Source organism: Micropterus dolomieu, linkage group LG18 (genome assembly GCF_021292245.1).
Source record: "Micropterus dolomieu isolate WLL.071019.BEF.003 ecotype Adirondacks linkage group LG18, ASM2129224v1, whole genome shotgun sequence".
NCBI lineage: Eukaryota > Metazoa > Chordata > Actinopteri > Centrarchiformes > Centrarchidae > Micropterus > Micropterus dolomieu.
The window spans coordinates 8,383,838-8,395,666 of record NC_060167.1 but is presented as its reverse complement, the minus strand read 5'-3'; the positions used below and the strand labels follow the sequence as shown (position 1 = coordinate 8,395,666).

Here is an 11,829-nt window from a genome sequence, read left to right as displayed (position 1 = left end):
ATATAACAAGGTGAGAGGCCATGAAGAGCTTTAAAAGTGATCAATAGAATTTTAAAGTCAATTCTAAAACATACTGGGAGCCAGTGTAATGAAGCTAATAGGAGTAATGTGGTCATATTTCTTTGTTCTGGTTAAAAGCCTGGCAGCTGAGTTCTGGACAGTCTGGAGTCGATCAATAGATTTTTGGGTTAAACAGGTGAAAAGGCTGTTGCAATAATCCAGGCGTGATGAGATGAAGGTGTGTAAAATGGTCTCGGTGTCCTTAAAAGTTAACATACAGTAGATCGAATTTTTGCTATATTTCTAAGTTGATAAAAACATGATTGAACAAGCTTTGTGGTGTGCTGCTCGAAATTTAAATTACTATCAAACCAAACACCAAGGTTCTTTGCCACAGGCTTAATGTGATTTACTAGGGAACAAGCAGATGGCAGTATTTGTTTTACCATCTGCTGGGACCCGATGACCAGGATTTCTGTTTTGTCTGAGTTCAGCTGGAGGAAATTATTTGACATCCATTTTTTAACTTCACAAAGGCAGTTGTTAAGTGAACTCAGCATTCCAGGGTCTGTGGAATATTATATTATTTATTCAATATATTAAGGGACAATAATATGAGTATGGGTTAGTTTACTATGAGCAGAGATGTTTGACAGGGGAACATCTTCCAAGTTTCTGCATATGAGTGTGGACTGAACCCCACAATGGTTTGGTGTTAAATGATTTGTAAGAGCTGCATTACCAAGCTACAATCTTCTGGCATTGATTTGACAACATAATAGCAAACATGGTAAGAATGTAACATACACGTTAAAAGTTGGAATTTAAAACAATTTATTTACATAATGAACATCAAGCTATTTGTACTCAGATGTCAAATATGTTCAGAATAATCTACCGAGATGTCTGGAAATTTGAGTGGAAAAGTTTGGAATTTTGAAATGGAAAATGTGTAGGAACCCTGGACAGCTGAAATTATTAAAACTGAAACACATCGGTTCCATCAGATGCACATGAGACGGAAAATGAGGTAAAACACGTGGCTCCAGTGTGCACTTCCAAGTGTTTCACATGAGCTGTATCTTCAAGCACCCTGAACCTCAGCAGTCAGATTTAGTTTTAACCTTTAACAGCTGAATGGTCCCACACAGATAATAAAATAACATGCTTTGTGTCCAGTTGGATACAAAGGTCAGGTATGCCGGCAGTTTATATTATATACAGATGTATCATTATCCTTTACATTGTATTTGTTTCCTGTTAATGTTAGCTGCCCTTGTCCCAAGGTAGGATAACTGTCCCATGATTACTATTTGTCAATTGTTTTTTGTAATTTGATTAATTACAAATTTGTTATAGAATTTGAACCTTTAAAGTCCATTTGTAGCTAGTGCAGGCTTTGCATTACAATTCATTTCAAGTATCAGGGAGCTGTAACCACATACAGTTGCCCTTGATTTTAACCTTCCTTGGTATTTCTACCTCAGTATACTAAGTGCTTTCCAGTTTGCCATTTGGAAAAGCAAGGTGCGGGTCTGCCCATCAGGAGAAACTTGGTGTTCAGTGTCTTGCCCAAGAGCACTTTAGGACAGAAGGAGCCCAGGATTGAAATATTAACCCCACGATTAGAACCACTGCTGCCTCCTGCAGACTGGCCCTTGCTGGGTTTGTTAGTTTTTTATATAGAAGCCAAAATTGTAAGACCTTAATTATTCTACTTTATATTGTACACACATGCTGCATATTCCTACACTGCCTACTCCCATATTTGTTTAATCAAATCACCACAAACTAACAGACACACAGGGCTATACAGTTCTACTAGTTGTTGGTCTTTGGGCAAGTAATGAAGCTGCTGTGTAGAGCTGCAACGATTAGTTGATAATCAATGAAATCAGGGGCCAGAAAATGAATCTGCAACTATTGCTTAATTGTTTGCAGTTTCTTTTTTCAAGTAAACATGCTAAACATTCTCCAGATCCAGATTCTACAGTATGAGGATTTGCTCCTATTCTCTTTTATATTGTTGTAAACTGAATGTTTTTGGGTTTCAGACTGTTGGTCGACCAAAACAAGATAACATCACATAGATCTCAGGCAAAATGTGATGGATTTTCTTTGTATGTATTTTCAGACATGTTATACACGAAACAAATGTAAAAATGTAACAGATAGTCTGCAGATTAACAGATTAGGTACATAATCATTAGTGGCAGCCCTAAATTAAAGGTGATGATGTACATACACACTACCCAGGGTGCTGTAAAGTCAGAAGTTGAGGTAGGGTATCAACAGGGGCCCAAAACTTAATATTTAGGCCATTAACACATTAATCCAGCCGTGGTCTGTCCTACAGTCACACACTGTCTGTTTGTTGATAAATTCACTGTGTAACCTTAGCCGGAGAGGGTAAATATAGTAACAAGTACCAGATCCCCTTTTCCAAGTAGGCATCCAGCTCTGGTTTAAGTTACAGGTCAGAGACGTCTCCTCCTGCCAGCAACAGCAAAGATCGTCTCCAGAATTTGCTAGCACTTTCCAGCCGAGTCGAGGGAACCAAAACAACAACCCAAAACAAAACCGCAAGGTAAAAACCCAGTGAGGTCTGTCAGCACAGAAACCCACAGTGAGTGTCATAATACACCCTCACTGGCCACTTTATTAGGTACACCTTACTAGTACTGGGTTGGACCCTTGCGTCTTCAAAACTGCCTTAATTCTTCGTGGCATATTTTCAACAAGGTGTTGGAAACATTCCTCAGAGACTTTGGTCCACATAGACACGATAGCATCACGCAGTTGCTGCAGATTTTTCGGCTGCACATACATGATACAAATCTCCAGTTCCACCACATCCCAAAGGTGCTCTATTGGATGGAGATCTGGTGACTGTGGAGGCCATCGGAGTACAATGAACTCAATGTTCAAGAAACCAGTTTGAGATGATTTGAGCTTTGTGACATGGTGCATTATCCTGCTGGAAGAAGATGGGTTCACATGTTCAGCAGCAATACTCAGGCAGGCTGTCGCATTTAAACAATGTTCAATTGGTACTAAGGGGCTCAAAGTGTACCAAGAAAATATCACCCACACCATTACACCACCACCAGCAGCCTGAACCGTTGATCCAAGGAAGGGTGGATCCATGCCTTCATGTTTTTACGCCAAATTCTGACCCTACCATCTGAATGTCACAGCTGAAATCTAGACTCATCAGACCTGGCAACGTTTTTCAAGTAGTAGCCTCAGTTTTCTGTTCTTAAATGACAGGAGTGGCACCCGGTGTGGTCTTCTGCTGCTGTAGCCCATCTGGTTTAAGGTTTGATGTGCTGCACATTCAGAGATGGTATTCTACATACCTTGGTTGTAACGGGTGGTTATATGAGTTACTGTTGCCTTTCTGTCATCTCGAACCAGTCTGCCCATTCTCCTCTGACATCAACAAAGCATTTTCATCCACACAACTGCTCACTGGATATTTTCTCTTTTTCATACCATTTTCTGTAAACTCTAGAAATGGTTGTGCGTTAAAATCCCAGTAGATCAGCAGTTTCTGAAATACTCAGACCTGCCCGTCTGGCACCAACAACTGTGCCACATTAAATGTCACTTAAATCCCCTTTCTTGGCCGGTGAGCGTATAATCATATTTTAGCAAGCAAACTGTAGTTATATAAAGTAGCAATTATCTATAAAAATACAGAATATACATAAAGGGAGAAAAGTGTAAAGAATATAAATATAAGAAAATCGAGAAAGTCTATTTGACAGTAGTGATAGACAGGAAACAGTGGGGGAGAGCTAGATAGATGACATGCAGCAAATGTCCCCAGTTGGCTTTAAATCAGGGATGGTGCAGTTAAAAGCGATAAGCACACCTAAACAAGTTTAAGTTCTACACTGATTTGAGAGTTTGCAGGGTGCTATTCTAAAGTCGAGGAGCAACTTTAAACAACTTATCCTCTTTCGACATGATAGTGTTCCCATGCACAAAGCCAGATCCATGAAGAAATGGTTTTCCAAGTTTGTTGTGGAAGAACTGACCTGCACAAAGCCCTGATCATATTCCCTTTGGGATGAACTGGGAGCCAGACCTTATCACCCTCACCGATGCTCTTGTGGCTGATTGGGAAAAATGGTGGAAATTCTGAAACCAGAAGGCGGTTACAGCAGTTCGTTAATGCCAATGTATCTGGAATCAAAAGTTTAATTATTACACACAGTTTCCCCATACTGCTGTGTGTACTCTGCTGTGTGCTCTGTATGTAATTAATTAATTAAAGGTGTTTGGGTACATACACACTGCACAGAGGGCAGTTTAGAAATGGAGGAAGGTGGTCAACAGAGGACAAACTGACGGACACACTGACTGTCGGCTGTTAGTTTGTTGCATAAACTTAGTAGGAGGTAAATATAGTAACAGATATTGGATCCGCTTTTCCACGTAGGCTGTAGTTTAAGTCATAGGTCAGAGACACCTCCTGCCATTTTCAGCAACAGCAAAGATCCTCTCCAGAATCTGCAGGGACTCCACGGCCGAGTCGAGGGAATCAAAACAACGACACAAGACAAAACCACAAGGTAAAAACCTATAGTGATTGTCATTATATATAATTATATTTTGGCAAGAAAACTGTTGTTATATTCTGTAGAACTTAGATAAGACAATGCCTAAAGGGAGAAAGTGTACAGAATATACATTTACAAAAATGAGGAAATGGTCTGTTTGACAGTAGAGATTGATAGGAAACACGGGGAGAGAGCAAGATAGATGACATGGAGCTAAGATCCTATGTTGGATTTAAAACAGGGATGTTGCTGTTATAAACAATAAGAGTGCTTAATAAATTATTTTAAAATGCTTTTTAAAGTTCTGCACTGATTTGAGACTTTGCGGGATGCTATTCTAGTCAAGATTCAACTTCAGACAGTGTCCTTGTGGAAAGCCAGGTCCATAAAGAATGGTCTTTGGTGTGGAAGGACTTGACTGGTCTGCACAGAGCCCTGACCTCAATGAACTGGAGCGCCATAGGAGCCAGACCTTATAACCCATCATCAGTGTTGGATCTGACTAATGCTCTAGTGGCTGAATGGGAGCAGATGGGCCCATGGATTTGGAATGACAAATGATCTATTACACACAGTTTCAGTGTCTATATACTTATGCGATGTAGTGTCCATGATGTAACACTGACTTGCATATCAGACACAAGTTCATTGAAATAAGTCTTAAAATTTTCCCTTTTTCAACAGGGCCCAGGATCCCTTATGTGGATATCATGGAGCTTCAGCAATATGGGATAGAGGGTGTGGATGATGAAGATGAATTTGATGCAGCTACACAGTACATGATTGAGCAGAGTCTGCTGGAGCACAACAAATGGAAGGAAGAAGGCAGGAGGTCGGTGTAATTGAAACAAAGATTACAAATATTTCCCTCAGATGTTTAGTTTGATGAAAGTTCTGCTTGTTCCTTTGCTGTCTTCTCCATTGCTGTATTTGCAATACTGTAATTATTTCTTCTTAGTTGTTTATTAAAGTATATGATCCGAAAGTTTCTGAGACTTTCTTCTACTAAGCAAAAGAACTACATTTTGTCAACTCTGTGAAGCCCCCTTGCTGACAAAATGCATTAAACATTATCAGACATGTAAAAAATACTGATTCAAAAAATAAATAATAATGTTTGTTAAATAATTCAAATACAGTGTAAAAAGATAGCTTTATACATTTCTCTTTAACCTCTTAATTAGTTGGTAAAGAATAGTAAAGCCTTTTGTTTCACCACCAGTCCAATTAATACATTTTGTCAGTTTAGGGGCTCCACACAAATCTATCTTTGATTTCTATGTCAGTTTACTGTTGGTTTACAGGATCTTGACTAACTGGGTAGAAAAATCAAGACTGCTAGTTAAGTTACAGGGAGAGTAAGTGATTCTGTAGGATTTTGATATTTGAACTTAATTGCCAAACAAATACACCCCTCCCCTCAGTGCTCCTTCAGAAGCTCCACCAACCTAAATTTCAAATCCCCTTTCTTTTCTGTTTATACTCTTCAGACCTTTTCCTCTTTGGCTGCCCATACTTTGTTTCAACACTGGAGGGGACACTTATTAAATGCAGGGTGTGGGGGTCTTGAGACTTAATTTCCTGTATTCTGGTGTTACATTTTACACAAATTGCTGCCTTTTCTGCATCAATTTTTGGTGATCTTTATTTATGTAAAGGGAAACACAAAATTCGGGCAGCACGCGACACTTCAAAATATGAAAATAGAAGGTTCTTGGGCATTCTGCATTGCTTTTAAATATGTTTTCTCCTGTAGATCCACAGAGCAAAGTTTCACCTCAGTTTTTAGATGTTTATATAACAAAACTCTACCAGCTATGTTGCCACTCTGTCACAAACTGGCTGCGACTCAGTGCAAGGTGGGTCCACTATGACAGCGTTACACCGGTGTTGCATCAGCTGGGCGGCATTAATTTGCGCAGAGTCAAAAACTTTCTCTTGTGGCCCTCCCCCCAACATCTGACCGCCTCTATCGCCTATGTCACGAGCCGGCCATGGTGCATAGAGTCCAGCATGTTTGAATGTGCTGGTGTATAGACTGTGCACAAGCACTAACACCACCTATTGATGATTGGCTGGATGTTGTGTGGCAAGTTCCACACCACTTTCTAGACAGATTTTTTTCAGAGCACACACAAAAACCATGAGGAAATACACACTGAATTTAACAAAAAAAGTGTATTGGATTACAGTTACTTACTATCTCTTTAATCTGAAATCTGGAATTTTAAATACAAATTTGGTGGAAGAACCTACCAGATTTCAGAAGTAAGTAATACTTTAAACTGTCTTCTAAAAGAGAGTGGGACGTTCAGCCTTGACAAATGTTGGTCTCAAGAGGCTCGATATGTTAACTTTTTGCATCAGTATTATTCCCAGCAGGTGAAGCTATCATCAGATTGGATTAGTTTTCCTGTGTAGTTAAACAGAATTTTGTTTTACTTTGTGTTTGATATGTTTAACATAGTTAGCGATCTTCTTTCCTCACAGCTCTTGGCCTGACTTTGCAGAGCGCAGCTCGATCTTCACTGCTATAAGACAAGGTGAGGGGGGGTACAAGGCTTGTAACAAGGTGACGGCTTTTGTTGTGATTTACTATAAATGAATGCAAATTAAACCGTCAGGTAACTGAAATAAAATTGCAGTTGCTACAGCATATATATCTGCTCTTTAAATCACATTAAACAGCATGTAAACATACCTGCAAATGTCACTTAGGTCCAGTTAGATGCTGATGTGGTGGGTACTGACTCTTCAATATCACTAACAACACGCTGTCTGCCCATGAGATGTCAGTTCACAGCACAAACCTATCTGGAGGGGGTAAATATAGTAACGTGGGTAAATAAAGTATCAGATCCCCTGTTCCTCCAGTCAGAGTGCTGTAGCTAAACATGGAAACATGGAGGTCTGGGGCCTCCTGAACCTCCACTTTTTGATCCCTCATTATTACTCTATTCCAAGACAGATGGGTTAATCTTGTGTGCGGATCATATGTGTAATGCAGGCAGGCAGCCTCCGCAGTTTAAACACAAATTAACACATCAGTTCATTTGTCACCACTCTGGCTGTGACTCCAGCTTTTCCCTGTGTTTTTCCTGCCCCCTCCTCTCCTCCTGTACATGTGTGTATGTGTTGTTGGAGTGAGGCTTACCTCTCCTGGCACCTGGCTCCCTGGAACCCCATAGCTGGGGGTTCTAGTTTTTAGTGGACTGAGAGGGTTTTGGTCCTGAGGAGCGATCGTGGATCCCTTGCTGGTTCATTCTGGAGCATTTTGATAAGCCTGGTTTGGGCGTCTGGAGGCACCCACTGAGCAAGGGAGCTCCTCAACTCCATCGTTCCCTGTGTTTTTTCTTTGATTTCCCTGTCAACTCCTCCCGTGTTTATGTGTTGTGGGCGCGGCTCACCTCTCCTGGCATCTTGTTCATCTCCACACCAGGCTTTAGTCAGCTCATCAACCCTTGGCTCAAATACCCCACGTCTCCTGCCACTCATCACCAGACTGTTCCATCTACTCTGTGGTACAGTGACTCTTGGCTGATTTGCATTCAGAGAACCTTCTAGTGTGTTTTTATGATTCTCCTTCGTGCTTTTTGCTAATGTGGTTTTTCTCGTGTACCTCAGGATTCCTGTTACAGCATCTCAATCCAGCCATTCACCACCACCTGCAGCCTCAGCTCAATCCCCAGCCATACTCAACCCTCCTCAGCCTGCCTGCCTCTTGCCTTTGTCAGCCCAGCAACCCCTTTCATCCATCCACTTATTGGTTTATTTACTAGTAAAGCATCTCAGTGGGCTACTACTTTGTGGGAGGAGGGGTCATTGATTTGTAGTTCTTTTTTAACATTTATAGCTGAGATGAGAAACATTTTTGTCCATCCTGTTCATGGAAAGAAAGCATTCCAACAGATTTCTCTCCCTTCGCAAGCGTTCTAGTTCAGTCACAGAATACTCTGTGGAGCTGAGACTTTGGGCATCAGAGAGTGGGTGGGAATTAAGTCGCTCTACATGGAGTTTTGATTTGTGGGCTTTCTGATAAAGTAAATGATATGATGAGTTAGTGGCTAGGGATGAGACAAATAGCTTAGATTCCCTAATTTTCCTGTGTATTTGGTTCGATAACCAACTACGTAAACGATCTAGGGAGAAGTCTGGGCTGTCAGATCCTAACTTCAGAGGCCAACTTCCACTATAGAACATTTGAAAATCTTCCTGCAAAGGCCAGACCTACCCAGAACTGGAAGATCATGATTGGCTGGAGAAGTTGCACTTCATGGTGGATTATGAGAAGTCACCTCAACACACTGAACAAAAGTCTCCAGGGAAAGGGACAGTCCAGCAGCTGTCGGAAGTTGTTTTAGTGTTTGAGTGCAAGTTGGTGTGAGATGTACAGAGAGGCATGCTTTTGCACTTCCCCTCTCTGAGAAAGTTCAGAGAAGAAAACAATTACATCAACAATTATTTACAGTGTCTGATCATCAGAATGCTACTATCATTCCCTGTCACACCTCTGGACATTGACCCATCCCTGTCTGCATTCACAGGAGTAAGTCTACCCGGACTTGAAATAAATAGAACTGGCTGACAATGACAAATGTGTATCTAAGTTCAAAATCCTGACAGCTGAGCTCGAAGATGTTGCCTGTCAGAAGGCTATTCTCAATCAAAACCACAAACGAAGCGATACTGAAAAACTCCCGAAACCCGCCAAACTTTTGTTTGAAACATGGAAAGTTATTGCAGACAACAATGTCAATATGAAGAAGCATTTGGAGTCCTGTCCCTTTTCGGATCAACATACTTGCAACGTATGTGCTAGCCAGTTTTCTCAAGCATGAACTACATAAAGTCAAAATATCGTTCCCACCTCAGATGAGAGCTTTCAGTCGTGTCAAGATCAAATTGTTACATCTTCTAGCCCTGGTATCAAGAATATCTGCACTGATGTTTAGAAACAGAAATCCCATTAAACTGGTGAGAACAGCATTTGTTATTAGGTTATTATTGTGCAACACATTACCTCTTTTAGCAAGTTTTAATTTTCTCTATAAATTAATTGATCATTGTGTTTTGTGCACACTGGGCTATTCATTTATTTTGCATAAACACTAGCCAAGTCAAACTAGCCCTAAAAAAATATCAATAGCTACTCAGTTTCTAAGTTCTAATTTTTCCCCACGAATCAGTTTTGTTGGAAATGGCATCCCCAGTAAAAAGAACTAGTTTCAACTGTTTTCTTTATTGTAGTACTTTTATACTGTCATAAATCCACCAAAACAATTTTTGGAAATGCAAAGTTGAAGTAGCCAAATAATCATAAATAACATATAGGCCTATTGCAGCCACCTTGTGGTAAAACATATGAATGAATGGTCATTTAGACCTGTTAGAAATGTCGATACGCTAATGTACACTAATAGGTTGTGGTTCATGCATTTAAAGGGCTAAAATATTTATGTGCAAATTTTTTTTCCTTTCTCTGGCCAAAAGTGGCTCTGTAGATAGTAAAGGTTGCCAACCCCTGCACCAGTCTGTCCCTCAGCTCCACTTCCCAAACCTCGTGTCTCCTTCTGCCAAAAAGAGAAGGCTCAACAGTAACGGGGGAGTCCTGATGAGCCACACCTCAACCACACACTCTCGCTACTCAGTTAACTGAAACACCGGCTCCCGAGTGTCCTGACCCCTCATTAGTTCCTTCCACTTACTGTGACTTAGGTGAGGTATTTAGCAAGTAATAAGCTGTGTCTTTGCCTGCACATAGACCCCATGACTGTACACCACAACTAACTTCCTGGTTGTCCCTTAACCTCCAGTCAACTTTATAACCTCTCCCGTCCTGAAAGGCTGAGGCTATGAAGAAAAACATCCATGACTCCCTAGATTCTGGTCTAATCCGTCCCTCCTCGTCTCCTTGAACTATTTAAGCATAACTATGATGTGGAAAATCGTGAGCTGTTTACAGTGGTGTAAGTACTGGAGGAGTTGAACAACCTTTTGTAGTCTTGATGGACCACAAAAACCTACCTTTCTCCTGCCAATCTGATCCTGAGAAACCCATCTCCGAGCAAGAGACATTCTCCGTCCTCCCTGCCTGGTGGCTGCTGCTACGTGTGACACTGACACCGGACCATTGCCTGGAAGGCTCAGCACACTCACCCTGACCCAGATACTGGACCTCCTAACCTACTGTTTGTGCCTGATCCTGTTAGGTCTCAGATTCGCCAGTGGGGAAATTCCTCCAAGCTTGCCTTGCTGAATTTCACACACCCTCCATCATTAGACAACACAATTTGCCGTTTTTCCAAGGCTTGTTCTCTCACTTAACTGCCCTCAGCAACCCACAGATGGATCTTCTGATTCTCCATGTATTCTGGTCCCGTGGTCTGACAGTTCCATCCATCCACCTGGCGCAAACAGTTGTCCTAAGGGAGTATGCTCATAATGATGGTGGCGATGGTACATTGGCTAAGACACATCGTGTAAGAGACCCGGGTTTGATTCCCACTGAGCAAGACACTTAACCCCTAGTTGATCCAGAGGCGTGCGACCTCTGACATATACAGGCGCTGGTCATATAATTATAATATCATCAAAAAGTTGATTTATTTCAGTAATTCCATTCAAAAAGTGAAACTTGGATATTATATTCATTCATTACACACAGACTGATATATTTCACTGTTTATTTCATTTAATTGTGATGATTAAAACGGACAACTAATGAAAATCCCACATGCAGTATCTCCGAAAATTTGAATATTACTTAAGACCAATACAAAAAAGGATTTTTAGAAATGTTGGCCAACTGAAAAGTATGAACATGAAAAGCTCCTTTTGCCTAAATTACTGCAGCAATGCGGCGTGGTATGGAGTCGATCAGTCTGTGGCACTGCTCAGGTGTTATGAGAGCCCAGGTTGCTCTGATAGTGGCCTTCAGCTCTTCTGCATTGTTGGGTCTGGCGTATCGCATCTTCCTCTTCACAATACCCCATAGATTTTCTATAGGGTTAAGGTCAGGCCAGTTTGCTGGCCAATTAAGAACAGGGATACCATGGTCCTTAAACCAGGTACTGGTAGCTTTGGCACTGTGTGCAGGTGCCAAGTCCTGTTGGAAAATGAAATCTGCATCGCCATAAAGTTGGTCAGCAGCAGGAAGCATGAAGTGCTCTAAAACTTCCTGGTAGACGGCTGTGTTGACCTTGGACCTCAGAAAACACAGTGGACCAACACCAGCAGATGACATGGCACCCCAAACCATCAC

General features: G+C 41.2%; 2 protein-coding genes across 2 annotated transcripts in view; one reads left to right on the top strand and one right to left on the bottom strand.

The window, feature by feature from the left end:
- LOC123956313 (dynein axonemal heavy chain 12-like) overlaps positions 1 to 11,829 on the bottom strand; it is an 18,786-nt gene that overhangs the window by 6,056 nt on the left and 901 nt on the right. The window lies entirely within an intron of this gene.
- Positions 5,279 to 11,829, top strand: part of LOC123956312 (dynein axonemal heavy chain 12-like) — a 19,828-nt gene continuing 13,277 nt past the window's right edge. Inside the window, exons 1-2 of the mRNA XM_046028414.1 lie at positions 5,279 to 5,400; positions 7,059 to 7,111. Of these exons, the coding sequence (XP_045884370.1) occupies positions 5,279 to 5,400; positions 7,059 to 7,111 (175 nt within the window). The remainder of the gene's footprint in view (positions 5,401 to 7,058; positions 7,112 to 11,829) is intronic.